This window comes from Hesperophylax consimilis, chromosome 3, assembly GCF_061612785.1.
Source record: "Hesperophylax consimilis isolate HC1 chromosome 3, BYU_Hcon_1.0, whole genome shotgun sequence".
In the NCBI taxonomy this organism is placed as follows: Eukaryota; Metazoa; Arthropoda; class Insecta; order Trichoptera; family Limnephilidae; genus Hesperophylax; species Hesperophylax consimilis.
Window position 1 is genome coordinate 41,209,856 of NC_142838.1, and position 23,637 is coordinate 41,233,492.

Sequence of the window (23,637 nt, forward strand, 5' to 3'; positions counted from 1 at the left end):
GTACAGGGTTTATCTATCGACTGTGCTAGGGCCCAGGTCTTGGTTATGTTACTTTGGCACCCACCTCCAGTATGTGGTCAATGTGCTCCAGCAGCAGGTCTGCGTGCGGGTGTAGGCGGTGCCGCAGTTCTGCCGCGTGCTTGGCCGCGCCTCCCGTGGCCTGCCCAAGCTCGGCAGCTTGCGCACGCGCTGCGCCTACCAGCGCGGCCCACAACGCACGCAGGGCCTCCAGCGCACCGCCGCACGCCGCCTCCAGCTCCGATTCCATCTCGTGTCCGTATTCCGGCACGCCTTCGTGCAGCACGTCGTCCTGGAACATGATACAAACAAAATTTTATTTTCAGGTTCTTGAAAGAGCAGACTGACAGCAAAAATGGATAGGTGGTATCGGACACTGCCGCATTTATTTTCGTGAAAACATCAATCGTTTATAGACAAGGTCGATGTATATTTAGGCTTTATACTGGAGATCTTCTACTTTCCTGTCTGTTGCAAAAATGTGCTGGCTTTACCAAATCGAAACTGAACCGAATCAATTGATTTATATTTTATGTTCCTACGAACTTACAAATATTGCAAAGCGAGGATCAAACCACATTTGTAGCACCATTGTCTCTTGTCTTTTGACCGAAGAGTATTGCATGAGAATAAAGAAGAACACAAGAAATGCTTTATGAATGTGTTTCGTGATCCAAATATTTGATTAATCTGACCTTAAATTTCCAATTCAAAACTTTGTTTCACCATGATTAAGAAATTAAAATGGTGTGGGTATCTACGATGTCAGGAGAGTGTAAGTGAGACAGAGCATGTGCTAAATGGTCTAAATGGAACATTTGTTTCCGTTCAAGTTTGTATGGAAGGCACTTCTAATTGTCTTCTTTATTTGGGATTATTCTATGATAACAGACATAGCGCGCTTAGTCTCTTTTAAATATAGAGGATGAAAGTTCTCGTTCCAACATTCGTGGCGGCCGGATGCCCGCACGTTGCAAACTGCGGAAAAGCAAATCGACAATTTTCCCGACATGTGTCCATAAATGGGTTTGTATCTCAGAGAATTATTATCCGATCCGAGCGAACCAAGTATTGTTTATACTTAGACAGTATATGTAATAAACTTATCTTGGGATCCAAGTTAATGTGTATATCAAAACTCAAAAGATACAAGGCTGTGAGTTTGAAAATTTCCCGATTTTCTTAAAATGTTTGTAGTAAATTGCAAACGAATTGAAACAATTCAAAACAAAAAATTATACATAATTTCAATTTATATATAATATGTAATATAATATAATATTTATTATATAATATGTTATTGTTTGCAAGTTTAGTGTAAGATGAGATAGTTCTCACCATGTTGACGGCCACTCTGAGCAGCTGGTTGAGCTCCAGCTTGGTGCGGTCGCACAGCAGCAGGATGTTCTGCCGGCACGTGTGACCCGTGTAGGCCGAATCCGTGAAGTCGTGCGTGCGCTCGATGAGCTGGTCCAGCGCGCGGGCCAGCTGTGCCCGTTGCGGCGGGCCCGCGTGCGCGGCGCGCGCCCGCCCCACCAGCTGGCCTAGCCGCCGGAGCGCGCCCATCACCGTGCCGCGCTCCACGCGCTCGCTCCCGCCCCCTGCACCGCCGCCCCCGCCCAGAGCTTCATCGCAGTCCCAGCCCTGAAATACATATATACTTGGTTAACAATTATTGGAAATTGGTTCACATACCAAAATATCAATTATCCCTCAGACGAGTGAGATCTGATCGTGATTCTCAAGCTAGTGCTGCATTCTGACTTTTCAATTTTAGTTAATCAACTTTTATTGAACGAGAAAAATTAAAATATTTTTGAATAAAAACTTAATCATCTTTGTTGAAGGAAACATATGACATATTGAGTTCATCAACTAGAAATGACATTTATTTTATTTATCTAGTAGTATATGTCTAATACAATCCTTATACACAAGTTAATTTAAGTTATTTGTTTTTGGGGTGTTATGCCGTGTTGCGCTAACTCCTTCTTTAGCCAACGTTTCGGACAGCATTGCAGTGTCCATCATCAGGGCAGATGTGTTATTTGAGGTTGTGTTAAAATGTGAGCTTATGTATGAGGTTGTGATACCGTGTTGCCAGCTCCAACCCTCTGAGCTAACATTAACGTATCATTTTTTATTTAAAGTGGTTTTCTTCGTTTATCTCTGGTGTAGCCGTCAATTACCGGATACCAAGAACTATTGATCTTAGCTCCATCGTCTCTATTAATGTTTACGGGATTTTTATGAATTTCAATGGCCTCCGTAATCAGCCGTGCTCTATAAGTTTTGGGTCTCCCCAGGATTTCAGGAACAAATCCAAAGTAATGCCCGGTGTCAATCAAATGCTCGGCAATTGCCGGTATGTCAGGGTGGCCGAGTTTACAAGCTCTGAAGTGTTCTGAAATCTTTTTGGAGATAGTCCGCTCTGTCTGGCCTACATAGACCTTGTCACGGAACAGCTGAGTTTATACACTCCATCTGTTTCCAGAGGAAACTTAGTCTTTGCAGACCTCAGTAAGTCCTGTATCTTTGTTGTTGTTCCGAAGTCAACGATGAAACGTTGGCTAAAGAAGGAGTTAGCGCAACACGGCATAACACCCCAAAAACAAATAACAAAAATACTTTTGGCCATGAAAATCTTATATCGTATTTAAGTTAATTTAAGTTTATGTGTTTATGTTTTCTTCTAATTTTATTTCTTCTGGAGATTCTCCATAAATATAGCGTCACTGCTCCGTACATCAACGACTTTTGACTATGGGTTTTTTTTAGGAAGGTGAGTTTTATTAATTTCTTTTCCTCATCTGTTCTGTGTGTGTTCGTGCTGTAGGTTGTCTTAGAAATTCAATTGATTGTGCCATTAATTATTCTGTAGATTAAAAATAAAGTATTGAAGTAAATAATTTGTTTAAATGACAATATATTTAACATTATATCTCTAAATATTATAAAACAAATTCACTATCCGCATATGTCTGTTTGTGCGCTTAGTTATTCTAAACTATGCAACGGATTTTGATAGGTTTTTCACAATAATTTGGAGAATTTCTTCCGGAAGGTTGAAATACATAGATATTATATTTATTGAAAGTAGAGAATAGTCCAGGAACTCCGGGTACACATCAGCTAGTTTATATATAATTATCTAATAAGTATTTCAAGTTTACATTTTACGACAAGAAGAACTGAAGCGCTAACGAAGAACTTAAAAGCTTCAGAAAGAAATACCTGTTACTTATCCTGTATTATGGACTGTCGGAGAAAGTTTTTTATAACTTTTCCATCTTAACACCTACTGGAAAGGGGTTTAAGTGCAGTAGTCAATCAACATTTGTCGTGAATAGATTTTTAAAAATTCAATATTCAATAGGCAGGGGGTCTACTGAAAATAAAAATTGGCAAGTAGTCTAATGGTTAAAAAGTTTGGGAATCTCTGTTTCAAATAAAGGAAGTTGTAAGTCGATGTAACATAGAATGTTTGGTAAGTGGTTGTGTTGGGTCTTGCCTGTGTTCTGGGCGAGAGAGCCGCCTGGCAGTCCAGCACCCCGTCCTTGACCACGTAGTGGATGAGGTCCATCGCACGCCGCATCTGGCAGAACACCGTGTCCCTGTTCTCCCGCGAGCTCGGGCACTCGGGGTGTCGCAAACACGCCTGGAAACATATTATATTATATTAAATAATTTAACCTACAAATAAAAAATTCTATTTTTTGTTCAGTATATGAGAACGAGTTTGCTCTTTCGCCATTTTACTAACGTTTCGCGCGCATTGCTTCCCTAAATATTTTCCCACTTGCCGCCGCACTCTCGTGACAACACTGTGGTGACCAGTGATGCCAATGCTATCAACATTTCAGTACATCTACCGATTTCAACCTAAATCTACCAATATTTATAGAAAATCTACCTAAATTTGGTCATTTGTGAAAATCAAACGATTTGTATTGGAAATTTACCGAAATTTAAAAAAAATTACCGAATTCAGTTAAAATTAACTGATTAAAAAAATTGAAGAAGTTTTTTAAATCTAAAACATTTTTAGAGAAAAGGGAAAAAGCACAAAAACCCATTCAAATTTACTGAGAAAATTTCTGTCCGAAATTTCGTGAAGGACTCGAAAATATTGTGTGGAATTATTCCTCTCGAAATTCGCTAGCCAGCCCTGCTCTACCCAAATTCAGATTTTATTGGTAAAACTTTTTTTAATGCTTTATTTGGTTTGAATAACATAATATTTGAAGTAATTGCTCGCATATTTTTTCAATACCTAAATTAATACCGGTAAATACCGACTATCCGGAAATTATTGAAAACTTTTTGGAGTAAAGGTCGGATAATTAAAACCCCACTCATAATCCCCGTTCACAGGGTATATTGGGTAATCATTAGCGAGTTTATTTTTAAGATTCTTTGCAGGGTAGGCAAATTATCAGGCTATATATCAATATAAGGCAGAATGCAAAACCTCCTTATCTACAAATAATGCCATTGGGTATTCATTAGCGAGTTTTTTTTTAAAGATTCTTTGCAGGATAGGCAAATTATCAGGCTATATATTAATATAAGGCAGAATGCAAAACCTCCTTATCTACAAATAATGCTGAGCAAATTAATATTTAAAGCAGGTCCTTTAGGTTATTATGGCGACAGTTCGTTACGTGCGTCAACACTATGTGAAATCTGTGGCGGTTTTCTCTAAAGTCGATTTGTGCAGTGAACTACCATAAAAAATACAAGGAAACAAGACAGACTTGAATTATAATTTTACCCAGCTAAACAGCGCGCCATTCGAATTCTATGCTAAAAAAATCACCTGTCCGAATGTTACTCGTACTGCTCAAGAGCGAGCACGAATTGAATCCCAAATCCCGTGGGTGCGTTATGAATATCAGCAACTATGGAATATTCCGTCACATTTCTCAGGTTCATAGAAAACATACTAGTAGACCAGCAAAACCTTGACAATCTACTAGCTGCCTGAGTGCGCCGCACCTATAAGATTATTTGTTAAGGCGACACAAGACTAATAACGGGGGTTCGTTCGAGGCTCACATTTGAATAAATTCTAACTAATACGTAATGCCATTATACATATATATTTTAGAGCGATCACTATGGATGGAAGTTGTTTATCTCTAAGATTAATAACAAAAACAATACCGTACCACTAAAATATTTTATGTAAAACGGTTAGAGAATTTTATAAAACGTTTTTCAACTATAACATTATCCGTAAGCACCAAATTTTATGTTTCTAGATGATGAATTAGTAACTTCCCGAGGAATCCCTCTTGAAACATCTGAAATTTTAGTAATACGTTCATCAGAAATAATTAAAATAAACCCCACGGAAAGATCAATTTTCTAGGCCTGCTAGGGCAAATTCGATCAAGGTCCATCCCTTACACCGGGCCGCTCGCCGAATAATGTTTTTACACGACGTTAAGACTCCCACTTTATTTTAAAAATTTGCTAGGGCAAATTCAACAGTAGGTCTCTCAGCATCAGTAGGTATTGTTATGATCGCTCATAGCAGCTAGCAACCTACTACGCATAATATATCAGCACGTGGCCGGAAACAGAACATGCATCAACAGCATGTTTGCAATCGGGTGATCACCAATACATACGCGTACGTTGGCGACATCATTCCATGGTACGGCCTACAAGTACCTACGGCCAATCAAATGTCCGAATGAGGAAACGTGACCTTATAAGGAGCGATACGAGGTATTTATATGATGGTTGTCAATGACAGATGTCATCCTTTATACTGCTCCATTGAAAATAGTGAAATATTTGCTAAAAAACAGATTTATACGATATAAAACGCTATCAACAGTGACAGTGCAAAGCTGTAGTAAGCTGAAGAAAGGATTGTGTACAAAATCCATGCAAGTGGCCTATTAAACGCTCTTACGATAATCAACCGAAAGTGTCTAAAAAAGTGAATTCGAGCATACAAATTTGAAAATAAGTGCAGTTTTGTGCGGGCTATAACGGTGTTCTTTTATCCTCTCGGTATTCCATCGGAAAATATTACAAGTGCAATTTTTACAAGTGATATTCTAGCGAATAACAATAATATTGTTAAAACCGGGTAGTTTAAGTAGCTGCATGACGATTGGTTGAAAGTGAGCTCACTTTGTTTACCTTTTACCAGTGCTAGCCGATTTGCGGAAAACAGGCGCATCTTTGCCAATTCCCATTATACAAATAAAGTGCTAGTCCGATTGCAGACAAATAGGCGTTATCTATTCCAAAAGCGAAAATGCCATTCAGTGAACCCGAAAACGACAAGATACTCCCTGAAGAGAGGATAAAGAATGCTCGAGGCATACAAAAGGATATCAATAATTTATTGGCGTCTAACATCCTAACAAAAGATCAACGGACGACCATAAAGAACGGCGTAAGTTGCTTAATAGATTACGTAGTGGAAATGGCAGATCATTTCTCCCAAATTCACTCCGAAACACCTTTAAAAAATGTTATGAGAAGCATCGAATTGCTCTCCAATGATATTAATAAAATCAATAAAAAGCTGGACCAAACCCCTCAAGCTACAACGTACGCGACTATTGCAGCTAGGCAGAAGACAACCCTTCAGAATCATGCCCTAGTAATAAGCTCCGACGACCCACAGAAAAAATCAGCCGACATTGAAAAACTCATCAAAAAGCACGTAGATGTTCGCACTCTGGGGATCGGTGTTGCACGCATGCGAAAATCGAATAACAGCGACAAATTAATCTTCAATATGGCCTCCCTGGAAGATAAAAATAAATTTAAAGAAGAATTAAATAAAGGGCTACAAGGCAAAATAAATATAGCAGAAGGAAAAAAATTGAATCCTATGGTTATAATTAGAGGCCTTATCAAGGGAGCTACTAATGATGACCTAATGCATTCCCTGGAGAAACAAAATAATGGGATAGGTATAGATTTCTCGCAAAAAATATTAATTAAATACAAAAAAAATCATAGGAATGCACTTCTTTGCAATACAGTATTAGAACTATCGCCAAAAAACTGGAAAAGCTTGATAGAAGCTGGCCATATCAATGTGGGATACCAACGTTTAAAAGTGGAGGATCAGTCACCATTGGTCCAATGCTATAAATGTATGGGTTTCGGACACACCCAATTGTTCTGCAAGGAAGAAACGGCCTGTGTTCACTGCGGGGGCAACCACAAATTCGAGGCCTGCCCTAACAAAAAAGAGCAGCCTACATGTGCCAACTGTAATAATGTAAGTCATAACGATCACAGAGCCACCAGCTCAGAATGTCCAATATGGAAGATGATGGATAAACGTGTTAGGGAAAAAGTAGACTACGCCGGAATTTGTTGAAAAAAGCTGCTGACCAATCAATCATACAAAGGAAGTACCAATCGGTGGATGACTATATACCTATAAAAAATAGCTTGAGAGTCCTGTACATTAATGCCAGAAGTATTCGAAACAAAGTAGACGAAATAGAAGAAACGCTCAAAAGGATACCGGATACTGTGCACGTCTTAGTTGTCACCGAAACATGGCTGGGAGATGGAGAAGGATTATTGTTCAACATCGATGGCTACCAGGGTAATTTTGCTTCCCGGACTACTGGAAGAGGAGGAGGAGTGGCGATATATACTCACAAAACATTTAACTGTGAAGTTATTGAAAAGTGGTCAAATGAAAACTCTTTTTTAGGAGTTAGGGTTCAATATAAACATTTTAAACCATTAAATATATATGGTATATACAGGAAACCTAACAACAATATAAATGATTTTCTAGTATCTCTTGAATCTATATTACAAAAAAGTAGCCTAGATACACTCATCTTGGGGGATTTCAACATTAATGTTCTTAAAAAAAATGACACAACAAAAAAATACATCAACACTTTATTTTCATATAATTATTTCATATGTAATAATACACATCCCACGAGAGTTACGGAAACCAGCAGTTCTCTTTTAGACCATATTATATCAAATAGAGAAAACATATCTTCAACGACCTCCAATATTGATAACCAGATAAGTGATCACAGTATAATGATGTTAGACTACCAAAACTCTTTGAAACACCACTCTAACAACAGAATACCACCAAACATAAACATCAGTATCAATAAGAGGGCTCTGAGAACATATTTTGAAACCCAACCGTTTTCTCACAACACTACCAATATAACCGAAAATTTTAATCAATTTTTTAAATATATCAAAACAGCGATTGACACTTGCAAATTTAAGCCAAGGTTACGAATAGGAAACCCTAAGCAAGGTAATACACCATGGTTTGACAAAAAATTAGATCTTCTTATTAGAGAAAGAAATACTTATTACAAACAGTGGAAAAAAGATCCGCTAAACAGTCTTCTTATATCACTTAAAAATAAGTCGAGAAATTCGGTAACTAATTACAGACGTTTCGCCAAAACAAAATATTACACAGATATTTTTAAAGAAAACATACATAATCCAAGACAAACTTGGAAAACAATAAATTCAATCATAACTAACAGTCCAAAGAACTTGACAAATAAAATTGAAACTCTTACCATCAATAATATAGACATAAATGACCCGAAGCAGATATGTACAGCGTTTAATGACTTCTTTACATCGGTTGGTGAAAATCTAGCTGCGAGCATCCCATCTCATTCAGATGACGTAAATACAATAAACGTGGAACCAAAGCCATTACAGTCCCTCTACATGACCAATACAAACAAACTAGAAGTTTTAAAAATTATATCAAAACTAAAAACTAATGCATCTCCAGGGGTCGATGGTATGACAACTAACTTACTCGGATTCTGTAAAGAAAAATTAGCGGATCATCTTGTTATTCTCATTAATCAATCATTAGCGAGTGGACTGTTTCCGGATCAATTAAAGCTAGCAAAAATCGTTCCAATTCACAAAGAAGACTGCAAAAAAAATCCATCTAATTATCGTCCAATATCAATACTCCCAGTCTTTTCCAAAGTATTTGAACATGTAATCAAAAATAGACTAACAAAATATCTCACAACTAATAATATTCTCACGCCTCAACAATATGGGTTCAGAAAATTCTCCAACACGAAATGTGCTGCCTTTGATTTTATACTAACTCTTCAAAAACACTTAGATCAAGGAAAATATGCAGCGGGCATTTTCATAGACCTCAAAAAAGCGTTCGATACGGTTGATCATAAGATTCTGTTAGAAAAGCTTGAATATCTGGGCATCGTGGGCAAAAATCTAAAACTTTTATCTAGTTATCTTACGGGTAGGTGCTCTTCGGTTGTTATTGGAAAAGAATCAAGTGATCATAGAAATATAACATGTGGTGTACCACAGGGCTCGATTCTCGGGCCTTTATTATTCTTGATTTATATAAATGATATTGCAAAATGGGGGTTGAAAGGTACCGTTCAACTTTATGCTGATGACACAATATTATTCTATCATAATACTAATTTAAACGAAATGGAAAAAGACATGGAAAGGGATTTGGGTCATCTAGCCGAGTGGTTGAGAATCAATAAACTTAGCCTTAACATTAAAAAGACTCACTATGTGCTATTCGGGAATAGGAAAGGACAACGCCTAAACATTTCCTTGGGAATAAACAAACTGGAACAAACAGATGTCGCGAAGTATCTAGGACTTTTAATTGACTCACGGCTTACATGGAAAAACCATTTTGACCATGTTAAATCAAAGATTGCTCCGGTGACCGGTGTAATGTACAGACTACGTAGATTGCTTCCCACAGCCATACTGCGATCATTGTACTATGCTATGATTCACTCCCACTTGGCATATCTTTCGAGTATCTGGGGCTTTGCTACCAAAAAAATGATATCGGAGGTGCAAATAATCCAAAATAGAGCCATGCGTAACATTTTTGGCTTGCCTTGGGATATACCTGTTAAAGATATTTACCGTCACGCACTTGTTTTGCCATTTAAGATGGTTCCTAGCTTTGAGATAACAAACACCATTTTAAATATTATTCAGTGTAACACCCACACAAATATAAAACTGAACTATAACAACGATGTTCACCAATATAATACACGACAACACAACAAACTACATATATCAAAAATACACTCAACAAAGTTCGGACTGAAATCATTAGAATATATTGCCTACACTAACTATAACAAATTGCCTGAAGAATTAAGACAGGTATAATATGCCTCTAACAAATCTCGAAACGATATATTGAAATCCTATTTTTTCAAATGTTATTTGGAAAACGAGTCATAAGTAGGTACAAACTCTGTTTCTGATAGCCGTCCTAATTATCTCCAAATACCAAACTTTGTACATCCAGAGATGATGAGCTTTTATAATCTTCTCATGTATTTTGAATGTAAAACATCTTGTATTAGGTCTGTTTATTTTTGGCCCCGTACTTTTTAATGTATTTTCCTGATTTTGTTTTTATGCATTTATATAGTCCATCATTGAGGATACTTTTTCAACTTTTTGACACCAACAGTACATAAATCAAATGAGTGATTAGAAAAATTCATAAAGTCTTATAAGACAATTTTTTTTGTAACATATCTGTAAAGTGATTCTTCATATGTTGTGTCTGTATGTTGCTTCTGTGAAATGTTTTGTAAATGTTTTCTTCATACATTGTGTCTGCACATTGGGTTGGGTTGGTTATTTTTAATTTTTAATCTAATTTTTCTGTACAAAACGCTTTTTTTAATTTTTTTTACTCTTCTATTTGAAAACTACCAATTGGCGATCCCTTAATGAGTTCAATAACTCTTGGGAATACAACATCGTTTGTTGTATGTTTAAAAAAAAAAAAAAAAAAAAAAAATACCCCCTTCCACTCGCCTCGAGTAGCAAACGGCAGGAGAGCTTGCCGCCGACCGAGTTCGGGAGTTCACCGCCGAGACCGTAGAGATCGACACCATGGAATTTGTTCCCAGTTCACGGGTGCCGACAATTACCGTACGTAACTACGTACCGGCCTCATTACGTTTTATAACTGTGCCGTATCTCTAAGTCCAAGTTCAATACTCAGGACTATCACCAGCCAACCACAGTGCCCTTACATTGTATAGTTGGGTCATATCTCCATCGTCTCTGCCTGATGCTGACTACCGCCCATGCCGTCTCTGCCCACCAAAGCCTGATCGTGGAGGGCCCCTTGGCAACCTGACCAGTGCATCAGCCTCATCTATGCCGTCTCCACCCACCAAAGCCTGATCGTGGAGAGCTCCTTGGCAACCCGACCAGTGCATCAGCCTCATCTCCATCGTCTCTGCCTGCTGCCAGCTACCGCCCATGTCGTCCGCCCAGCACAGCCGCCCACGCTGTCTGCCGCCGCCCTTAGGCACCGCCTACCGCCGCGCGGTGAGCTATAGCTCCCGCCTATCGTCCGCACCAGCCTAGGCCTCTCGCCTATGGCATCCTCCGTAATTCACACGTGAGCTATTAATGTACCTAATTCTAACAGAGCCTTAAATTCCGTAGATTGCCCTAGTAAAATATAGGCCTTAAATCGCCATGTATCTAATATAGAACTGTCTGACCTTCCGTTTTATGTAATAATAAACATGACCTCTCACAATAACCTGTTTCATTGGAAATTGTCTAGTTCCCCCTGTATAGATAGAGATTCAAGCTCTACTGGCCGTCTAGTACGGCGGGTGTTATTTACCCAAAAACCCACATGTAGGTATAACACGATAACTTGATAACTTAAACTGTCCTAAGTTAACACATATACCACTTTATGTGTTATAACTGTTAAAGTTATAAAGTGGTAGTGGTTTCCGCGAGAAAGCCATCGTTTTTCTGTACGAAACAGAAGTGACTGATATTATCTCTCATCTGCCCCATTTGCTTTCTTATAATCTTCACAATACCTTGATTTTTTTCCGCGGCACACCAACTGATGATCACGGTACACCAGTGTGGGTACTGCGGCACACGCTTTGCGGAACACTGTGTTAGATTGTACGTTACCTTGGAGGAAGTGAGCAGCATCATGGTGGAGCGCTCGAGCACCTGACGGGCTGCGGCCATCTGCGCCCGTCGCCGCTCGTCCTTCAGGTCGTTCTGGCGCTCGCCCGTCACGTGCGCCAGCTCTACCATCTCTGCGCCGAACATGCTGAAGGCCTTCACGAACTCCGTGAAGTTGGACACTGACTCCAGCCGCCCGAGACTTCTAGCGACCTGAACAGAGAATATTTATTAATCATCAATATTTTTATTTATTTGCTGTAAGAAGTGTGTGCCAAGACCGAGTTGTTTGGCGGTCCGTCCTCTCTGCCTACCCCTGCGGGAAACGGCGTGATGGTTAGTTTGTTAGTTATATTTTTATTCCCAAACTTACTTCCACATCACAAAGCTCAAAAATTGGGGTGTCCTAATGATATTGCGGCATTCCAATATTGGGAAGCTGTTGTGAGTTGTGAGGCTGAAGCTGGTCTGGAGGGAAAAGAGAATGGAAGAGGAGGTTTGTGAAGTACCTGATTATTCAGATCTAGTCACTAAATATAGGTAAAGTCGAGAGTAGAATTTTCTTTTAGAATACACGGAGATAAATTATCTTGTTAAAAAGATAATAAACAATAATAATAAATTTCCTGATAAAATATTAGTCATTCAGAATATATCTAGAACACGTGTTCTTTTCGTAGTAAATATCATGGCGGAATGCGACAATAGCAATATTTGTATGAAAATGTGTTCCGCCGCGGCGCGCCGTTCTCATAAAACATTCGCTTTTTACTGTTACTCCGTTAGAAAATCAATACATTCGTTATAGGCCTCTAGTCCCGTTTTTACCAGTAAAACGAGCAATATGACCCGATTTAAATTTTAGATCAGTAACTTTTCTCCGTGTATATGTGAGAAGCCCAAAAATATATATTTTTTTAAATTTGCCCATTAAAACGCGTTTCGGTTTCTACTTAAGGATAAGGAATTATCCTTAAATTTAAAATAAACTAAAAAAAAAACTTTTTCCCTGTTATCTAAGAGAACTGGAATCGCAGTTAACAAAAAAGTCGTTCATTAAGTAATACTGAAATCGCCCATAGTTAACGTAAAAGTCATTCATTTTAAGGTTAAGGTCAATACTTTGTCCTTAATTATCTTTAATCTTATACTGAAAAATAAGGAACTGTCCTTAACATTAAACTTAACGACTTTTAACTGTCAACCGTGAGAAGGAATCGCAGTTAGCGAAAAAGTCGTTAATTTTATGTTAAGGACAATTCATTATCCTCACGTAGAACCGGCATCGCTCTGCCACGATGCCACTTTCATTATTTATAGGTAGAGACAGCCATTCACAGCTTTAATTTTTAAGAAATGTAGCATTTATTATTGAAAAAATAGCTTTAATTTTGCGTTTTCATAGCGTTTATAACTAAATAGGATAACGTCAAGGAATGGGAGTCGGCAAGAGGGGAAAAACAATTAAATTAGCAAAATCACTTGAAAAATGTTTATTGTATTATTGATTGAAACTCAACATGGCACATGTTTCTACAGTAGAGTGTGTCATGTTCGTTCTACGATCAGTCAATACAAGATTATGGAGACTAAAAAATCTTTCTGCGAGAAACACTATTCACAGGAAAAACACCCTTTATCGTTTTAATTCGCAAGAATGGGTGTCTCTATTTATAGGTTAACCTAGGTTAGGTTAGTTTAGGTTAGGATAGATCTAGACCGAGGATTAACATCTTGATTAATCATACATCGAAAGGTCGTTCATCAACTAGTAGAATCACAAACTAATTAACGTTTTTATTACAATCACAATCTGATAATTATCCTTCTTAAATTATTCGAAGTATTTTTCGAGAAATAGCACGGACAAACATTTGTTTGTCATCAACTTAAGGTAATTAGACTTCGGAGAAGTTTGGAGAGCCTTGTAGATTTAATATTAGAATTCAAAATCCAATTAAGGCTCTACTGTAAGGGCTGGAGCCGTAACTAGGGGTAACTACCGCCCCAGTTGGTCCAAGGGAAATCTATCTCAAAAATACACTAGTGAAAATAACGTCGAAAGTTTTATCGTTAAAACTTAACGAGTGTCAATTTTGAAGAACATTATTTGTAAATAAACCGAAGGGCTAAAGTTTAGGAACTAATTATGTAATATTTTTGATTGAATGGTGTTTAAATTAAATCTGACATTTGACAATTCTGTATTTTAAAGCACCATTTTTAAAGCACAGTTTTATTTTCGTATTATTTTTCCTCCCATAAACACGAGCATCTAGAAGCTCACCTTATGGAATAGTAGAATAATTTGTAAAAAATATTTATTTTGCATAGCGTTATAATTTTTCAATAAAAAAAAAATTGTAAAAATGAATTGAATAAATACATAAAATGATGTTTTTAGTAAATTTTGCAACCCTTAATATATTCTGACCTTATCTTTAGCTAGTAGCAGCTGTTTGACCACCACGATGTCCGCGAGGAGAAGCACGCGCGTGACGGAGGCGAGCAGGCCGCGCGCCGCCCTCACCATGGCCGCGCGCTCGCTGCAGTCGGGCGCGCCCCCGCCCCCGCCCACCGGGCACGGCGCGCCCGCCCCCACTGCGCTGGCCGCCACGCACAGCCGCTCTATACTGCCACCTGGAATTAGTAATCGATACATTTTATTAACATGATATCCACCACAACGTACTCTTATAAATACTACACGTTTAAACGTATACTTTGTTTCAGCTTTTCCTAGTTCTCTAGATACACGTTCACAGTTCACTGATTTGTTAAAAATCTCTTCAAATTATTGGTAATCCAGTAAAAAGCGGGACTGCAGGTCGCTTCCTGATAAACTTTTAGTAAATTCGTAATAATATCGGAAGACGCGTTCGTGCAACTGCTTTTGTCTTATTAATATATGGCTTACGACAATATTCTAACCCCGATCAAAGTGGTCCAGAAGCTAATCATCAATCACATATCCAACACAAACACTATTCGCAGATTTCGGGGTGCCTCGAGTAGAGAATATCTTCAACAAAAATGCAATTATCCAAATTTACAAAGATAATATCATCAAAAATTTTGAAACCCACCTATCAAAAAAATATCAATACAACATCAAAATACCAAACTAATGCAAAACAATTATATCTATTTAGGAATAAAGTATTTCAACAACCTTCCGATTGAAATAACGAAATTAAAAGATATCAACAAACTGAAGCTCAAACTGAATTTATAATTGTCAGGAATAATTAACTAAATAATTGCCTGTTTTTCCCTTTCTTTTTATTTATTATAAGTCTATATTCATCTCTACTTTATTTAGATGTTTCTAATTACTCTCTTAATTGCTCAATATTTAGTATGTAACAGAATCCTATAAATGTACACCTACACATATAGATAATCCAGAAGTTTCAATTGTTCCTATTATTCATTCTATTATGTTTCAAATATTGTTCTATTTTCCTTATATTTAGTGTAACTCGCTCACCAAGTACAAGAACCAGTTTCTTCTTTGGTAAGATTGCGATTATAAATATATTTTGTACCGATATGTAATTTATGTAACACCATTGTACTCACTTATATCTATATATAAAATAAAAAAAAAGTAATTTCTAAGTGGAACCGAGTTATGCAGATATCGGCAATGATCAAAGTTGTCCCTCAATTCAAAACGGTACGTTTTTTTTCAGTACCTTTAGTTTTCACGAAGCTTTTCTAGTTCAAGAAGCTTTTAGGATTTGAGGCTTTCTACACAACATCACGTAGGCCTGGCTGTATTTTAGGTTCATTCCTTCCCACTGGTTTTGGTAGACCACAGCAAACGGAACCGCGTACGCGTAAGCCGGTTGCTAGACTTAATAATATCATATAACGAATATTAAAATTTATTCTAATATTATGGAGGTTTCGTTATTACCCCGACCAACGTTACACGTTACATTATCTCGTATAAGCTCTCAATATTACGGCCAGATCGTGTTTTCCGTGTTCCCTTTTAGGGTTAATAATACTCTTGTTATTCTGAACTGAAAACATTTTAAACATCTTCTTATTAAATTGAGTCTTTATGGTCAATTTATTTTAATGAGATCAGTGGAAAACCCAAATAAAAATTATTCATTTTTTTTTAAATATATTTAAAATAGCCTTTTTAGAATAAACAGTAAAAATTGTACAACGGTCAAATTGAACTAATTGGAGATAAAAAAAGTGGAGCCAATTTTTCGCCATCTACGTACATCGGGGCTAAAATGGATAATCTTCGACAGGTGATTCTACACGATAGTAAGTAAAAAAGAAAAATTACTTTTTTCGAAATTCTGTTGTTTTTTTCACATACAAAAATATTTTTCCATTGTAGAATATTTCAACTATTTTGACTGAATGAAACTACACTAAAACGTTGAAATTTCAAAAAAGTTATATAATTTTTTTACTTTTATCATCATATAGAATCACCTCCCAAAGTTTGTGTACTTTACCCCCGGACATCCTGTATAATCAATAGGATAGTCTGAATTCTCGACAAGTTAGTTCCAATTTTGAAAACAGAAATTAAAATAGTTTACCGTTGAAAATATTAAATATGTATTATAGGTAAAACAAACATTAAATTATGACACTTAAATTCATAGAAAAATTCTAGAGTTCATTGATCAGGATTTACAGACACACAGATGGATTCACAAGCGAAATTAGCATTTTAAAATTATATTTATTTCACAAAACGGGTTCTGAAAAGTTCCAGTTCCAGATACAAAAAAAAATTAACTAAAAGTTAGCAGAAAATATGTCTGTATAAAAGTGAAAGAAATTCTCAAATATCAGAAAAACACAAACATCAGCTAGCATCAAAGACAAATAGTACAAATTAAAAAAAAGAGAAAAATCATTTGTAATGCATTTCAAAGAATATTTTCTAGTTTGAAGCATTTCAGTCTGTGTTTTATGTAGATCAGTAGGGGTCAACCTTTTCACACCTGCAGCCCGGAAAAACATTTCACGTACCTACCGCTAATGCAGAAATGAAAACCATTATTATTTATGCGACCATTATTCTTTCACGCGACTTTTATGCATTAAATTCACCGCAGACTTTTTCCACCATGCCATCGTGTGTACTATAGACATGAAGTAATAGTGTTTTAGCGGGTAGCTAGGAAATTAACACTAGAATGAACGGTTACTGCTCTATACCTATAAAGACCGAGACCGTCATATTGACGGCTGATCACATGTGAGTGAAATTTTTGGTATAATATAAAATGATAACTAATTAAATTGCTTAATTTATTTAACTAGGTAGACATTTCGTAGAATATAATCTACAAAATCGCAAAAGAAACGAATATTCGGCGACTTGAAATACGTGCGGAGAGATCAACATGAGATACTAACAACCGACACCAAAAGACAGTGACCAATCAACGTACAGATCGAGTTCGAATGATAGGCAATACCGAAAGAAAGAGGCAGACAGATTAGTACTATCATTTTGCGAGGTGGAATGGGTATGTTGTAAACTTGAAGGAAAACGTTTTAAACAAACTCAGATTAATGGCTTTAACCGTCACATTGACGGCGCTGATATTTGTAGATATAAATCATTATATTTCAAAAAGTAAAATAGATACGTAACTTTTCATCATAGTCGTTAAATCAAGAATCATGAAAAGTGAAAAAACGTCAAATGAATACAATAAACTTTAAGCAAAATATCGTCAGATTACATAGGGCAGCCGTCAAATTGACGGCTACGGTCTGTTTTAGTGTTAAAAAATACATAAACGTACATTTTTAAAAAATTTATGGCTCATGTTAAAATATGACAGTATTTTTTAGTGATTTTTGATTCGAGCTGGCAAAAGAATGGCAAAGTTTATCAATATTTAGAAAAAGACTCTATATCCCTGCCCCAAGAGAGATAAGGGTATAAGTGCAGTGTGCAGTATGTGCAATGTGCAATGTTGATTGTCTTTATATTACACTCGGCAACTAGGCCAGATCCCACGTTACACGTGTTGGAACAAAACAACGTGATGGCATGTCCAATCCATTGATTTGCGTGGGTATTTATTAACAACTTCAACGCGCAACCTACAGAACGGAAGGGATGGATATATGATATACATATTTATACAGTACACACCATACAGCTGCAGAGGGTTATAATGTATTGATATTATTATTTGATGTATACATAATATAGGCGTAGGAACTGCTGATGCAGCTGGGAAGCCGTACCAGCGCATACATTATAAATGGGAATCGGAAAATTACTATTATTCTCTATAAGTGCAGAGAATACTGCTGACGGAAAGGGATTGCTCTGGTGTATTAGTTAAATAAAATTATTGAAATTAATATGGAAACATATGAACTGCTTGCTGCGGTTTTACGTTAATAAATCCACCTAGATTTCGCCGTTTATCTCATTGTGACGAGCGGTCGTTCAAAACGTTTTTACAAACTTGGCATAATATGCCAAAAATTGCTCGAGTAGTTTAGTAAAAGTAATGATTTCATTTGATTCATTTATACTTGAAAATTTGGTCGCCTAGAAATGTTTCAGATGCTTTAATTAAATACTGCGAGTAGAATCACATCTTGGCCTTTGAAATAATCGAGTATTTTTTAGATAAGTCTTTTTACAGCCCAGAAAAAAATAATGTAAAGGCCTATGAAAACTGCTTTAAAGTTCAAAATCTCTAATGTTGCAAATTAAGTTATTTCTAAAATTATGATATGAATGAAAAAAATTAAATATTTATGCCTGAACATCCACAAAATAAAATAAAAGGCACTTTTTGGCCATGTATTTTTCTTGCATAAATAAAAAATGGCGTTAAGCGTGAATTTAAACCTTATCGCCATCTACGTAAGGGTTGTTATTGATAGCGGCTCAATTTAAAATATTACACGACGTAGTGCATCGCCTTAATACAATACAATTCAACAAAATAATTAATTTCAATAATTCGTTCAAATAATTCATTTGAATAATAAATTAAAAACATTAATTAAAATAACAAATTTGGATAATTGTAAATTAATTATTTTAAGAAATTAATTAAAATAATGTTGGGAAGTAAGAGCTTCACAGATGCAATCATAGAGGGCAGTGCATAGAGCTTGCGTGGAAGTCCGCAAGATGGCAGCTAGTGGCCAGTAGTCGCCAGGACCAGTTTGAATGCTCCCAGACAAACTCAGTGTTTCAGATTCCATTTAGACACCTTTTAGTTAGGTCGATTATCGATTAATTATGTTATACTGTCTTTATGACACATTCAATTACACCACAATAAGGTTGGTTTGTGTAGGTTCATATTCCACATATTAAACAGTATAAAATGGTTCCATGCTAACTCAACACAGTGCCAATTCAACACACTTTTAAAAAGTGATATAAAGTCATTAAAAACGATGAAAATTTTTTTTTTAACCTAACTTAACATAACCCAGTTAGCAAAGTTTTTGTTTCATCACTTTCCATGACTTTATATAACTTTTTAAAGATGTGATGAATTATCACTTTGATGATTCATCCGGTCACCGTATAAAATAAAGTCGCTTTCCGCGTCTGTATGTTTGTGTCCTTAGTTCTTCTAAATTAAGCAACGGATGTTGATAGGGTTTTTACTAGCATTCACAGATTTTCTGCTGAAAAGTTTACGTATAAAATACATGCATTTTATATTGATAGAAATTAGAGAATAGTCCATGTTTGTAATTAAGTCGTAAAAAAATATTTCCTGGCGCAGAACAATAGGCGACAATGTGTATCTCCTAAGGATAACTCCCAGCAACGCCGTTCAGTAATTCTTCTTCTTGGTGGAGGTCAGATATTAAAAGATTATAATAAAATATGTACACAGTGACTATGACTGTGTGTATATCGTTCAGTATTTGTTTAATAAAACAGTGAAAACTACCGAAAGAAAATTACTGGGCGGAGCCGGGCATGATAACTAGATTATAACTACTCCTGAACATATGATTCATTCGGCGATTTGTGAGAATTGAAGCGTGATTGAAACAAACAAAACTGGCAATTTGAAACCTTTTTGAAGCGTGCGTTTAATTGATCGATGTTCGTGTTTGAAATGGGTGATTCATTATCCTCGCGACGCCTAATTTCCTACAATCATTTGTAACAAAGCTGTACCGCTTCAATTATGCGGTAATTCTAGCATTCCAACTAACTCGTCTAGCATTAGGCACCGGGACGGCACCGGCACCGGCACCGGCACCGGCACCGGCACCGGCACCAAGCCACAATCCTCAATCACATCATTTTCACGGTTGTCCATCATTCAAAAATAAGATTATTCTAGAAAAATTTAAATGGGTAAGTACCTATTTGAATCGGAAAAACATTTTTCAACATTATGTACGTAGTTTTTTAAAAACTTAACCTTTAATTATGACGTTATTATATTCATTTGTACTCATTGTTTTCTATGAAATTTTGACTTCACATTTATTGAATTTTCTGTTTTTATTTTATATACTTTTTAACTTAAAACTATTTCTAACAATCACTTTAATATTTTTTATACTATTTTTGCTATGATATTTTTAGTCTACAATCATATTTTTTTAGTTACTTCTGACCCTTATGTACTTTATTTATTAATTATTTTTTATGAAATTTTGACTTTATATTTTTTCTATTTTTATAATTATGACATTATTTTATGCATTTAATTGACGTTATATTATTTATATAAACTCAATGATCTATACGAAATTTTCGACCTAACATAAAATTTATTTTTATATTTAAACTGTATACTTTTCAACTTAAAACAATTTATAATAATCATTTTTATGTTTTTATACTATCTATGATATGATATATTATTCAACCATCCTCAAATGAGATATCTCCTATATACTTTTGATTCTTATGTATACTTTCATGCTTGATCTGACTGTGTACATGGTATGTAATATACTTTATATATTATATATTTTTGTATTATAGGTGTTCTGATGTACTACTTACCTATCCTCAAATGAGACGTATTATATTCTTTTGATCACTATATTATATCAAATTTGTTCTGTATAAATTCTATGTAATATTTCTCCTTCAAATCTAGTTATCTCTTCTATATTATTTATTTATTTCCCGTCTCGGAACAGACGTTGTCTAGTGAGACGGGTAACTTACCTAGCAACATCGTCAAAAAACTTTTTTAAATACAATAAACGATCGGGTTGCCGGCAAACTATTATTATTAACTTCTTCAAATTTTGCAAATTCACTTTGTGGCACCATTTTATTAATAATTAAAAACCCTTTTTTTGACGTTCACTGTTTTTACCACGATAATCTTTATTTTTAAAAAGTCAACATGTTTCGAGAACGATGTTCTCTTCATCAGGACATTAAATGTACTAAAACGAAATTATCAAGTATAGAAAAACAGGCGTGGGTAGAAATGAAAGTAGTGGGGGGGAGGGGTAATGAGGTGGATAGGGGAGGAGCTTAGAAGATCAAAGATAAAAAAATACAATGGAAATATGTTTAAGAGAGTGATGAGAGAATGTATTCAATTAAAAAAAATATATATTATGTTTGGACTTTCTATAGTGGAAGATATCTTCCCATTAATAAATTTTAAACTTCCAATTAAAGAAATTAAATGCTTGAAACGGCATTAACCGAGTTTGGTGACCAGATCTGAATAACCAGTTCCTTCCCCATCTCCTTCCCCTCCCCACTATCTTTGGCCTCACGACTACCCCAATTGGGGATGTCATAGTCTTGTACAGTATTCACATAAAAAAAAACACTCATAGCCTATTATAGGCATACCGCTGATAGCGCCATATTGCTCCAAGTATTGATAAATTGATACCCACATCAAATATTTTTAAAGTTAGTTTTATTCAGAATAATTTTGTTTTTCTTATTTACTTTAGGGTGGAGCTAGGCTGGTACATTTAAAACGTACACTAGGATATATAATAAGTGTCAGCGATAAAATAAAACACTGATACCATAAACGGTTAAAATTAATAGTACATACATATTACAATCCAATCTCCAATACGCTGTAATCAACTAAGGAGCTGGAACATAAAATAACAAATTTATTAAGAAAATCAAGTTAATATTTGAAAATTAACAAGGGATTTTCCAACAAACCTCATTTTTCTAGAATTTAATTTATTAAAATTTAATGAAATTGTTCGGAAAACATAATGATTCAATTAATAAAACAAAAACCAAATCACAGTTTTTAAATAGGAAAAAAATAACCTGCCGGAAAACATCAGAACAATTTATTAAAGACGTTAAATATCTAGCAAAACAATTAGACCCTCCACACAGCATCCCCAAAGATGACATAGGCCCTGAGGGAAATTATTTTCTTCAGGGCCTCCTGTGTGGAGTTAATATATATAAAAAAAAAATAATTAAATACCAATTCAATTGAAAAAAACTGCTACTAAAATCGATTAAATTTTATAAAGCGATTTAACCCTTATGTACAAAGGAACTGTAATAATAATAAGTTCAGAATCACTGAATATCGCTCTAGAAAATACTCTTTATTTGATGTATGTAGCATCTCTGATGACTTTGGAATAAATTGTATATGATTCTTCGAGTGTCATTTTTTCTCAAGGTTACGGACGTTATCAAAGTCATCAGTATAACCTAATTCCAAAACAATTTACTAATAAATTTGTACACCAAATTAAAATGTTCATATTTACGAACGTCATTGAGTAAGAATCATACTAATCATTGTGATGCTTACTTATCTTCTAAACACAAGCGTTCTCTTCTAAAGAATACAAAAATAAAAAACATATTTATTTATTGCATCTCACTATACATAAAACACATTTTTTCACATAAAACTCAACCTCACTAGGACTAAGCCTGTATCGAGGTTAACAATTTACATTTGAGTGAAGCAAACATAAGAGTAACAAACATAAAGTAATTCTACATACAAACACAAAATATTTCAAAATTAAAGAAAAAAATGAGTATTAGATGTGTTACCAGATGGGTAATTTGACAGTATATTGTAACAATATTTGAACCATAACTAATCATTAATCATTATTCAAAAGAAGAAGAAAAGTAGATAATAAAGACAGATAGGGTGACATTCAGTTTTTAGCAAATGATTATTTAAGAAAGGACAAGGATGAAAAAATATTGAGACAATCGTCTGTCAATACATAAACCTTAATTAACTTTTTAAATTTAACTAAGGAATTGGTAGACTTAATATGATTTGGAAGAATATTAAACATAAGCGTAGTAGTAGCGCCCTTCGTGGCAGCAGGACGCGTCCTAACGCTTCCTCCAACCGCTTTGTGTTTTTTTAGTATTTTCAAGGGAAATGAGGCAACATCCCTTTGAAATTATTTTTAAAATCAATCCATCAACATTTGAACTTAAATAAAAATAAACTTAATAATTATTAGAACTTTATAATATGTGATTTGAGTGCAGTGTTTTAAAGTGAATATTCTGAAATTTGCTCAAAAATATCGGACTTTCGAAACGAACGGCGACCGGTAAATGCACTCCAGATGTTATCAATAAAATTCTCGGAAACTGGGCAAGCTTGGACACTGGCAAGTTTTTTT

General features: G+C 35.6%; 2 protein-coding genes across 2 annotated transcripts in view; both read right to left on the reverse strand.

Moving 5' to 3' along the window:
• TyrRS (Tyrosyl-tRNA synthetase) overlaps positions 1-23,637 on the reverse strand; it is a 326,170-nt gene that overhangs the window by 208,971 nt on the left and 93,562 nt on the right. The window lies entirely within an intron of this gene.
• alpha-Catr (alpha-catenin related) overlaps positions 1-23,637 on the reverse strand; it is a 344,431-nt gene that overhangs the window by 16,573 nt on the left and 304,221 nt on the right. Inside the window, exons 3-7 of the mRNA XM_089650787.1 lie at positions 14,444-14,649; positions 12,013-12,222; positions 3,530-3,676; positions 1,357-1,662; positions 65-310 (exon numbers count right to left, since the gene is read on the reverse strand). Of these exons, the coding sequence (XP_089506913.1) occupies positions 65-310; positions 1,357-1,662; positions 3,530-3,676; positions 12,013-12,222; positions 14,444-14,649 (1,115 nt within the window). The remainder of the gene's footprint in view (positions 1-64; positions 311-1,356; positions 1,663-3,529; positions 3,677-12,012; positions 12,223-14,443; positions 14,650-23,637) is intronic.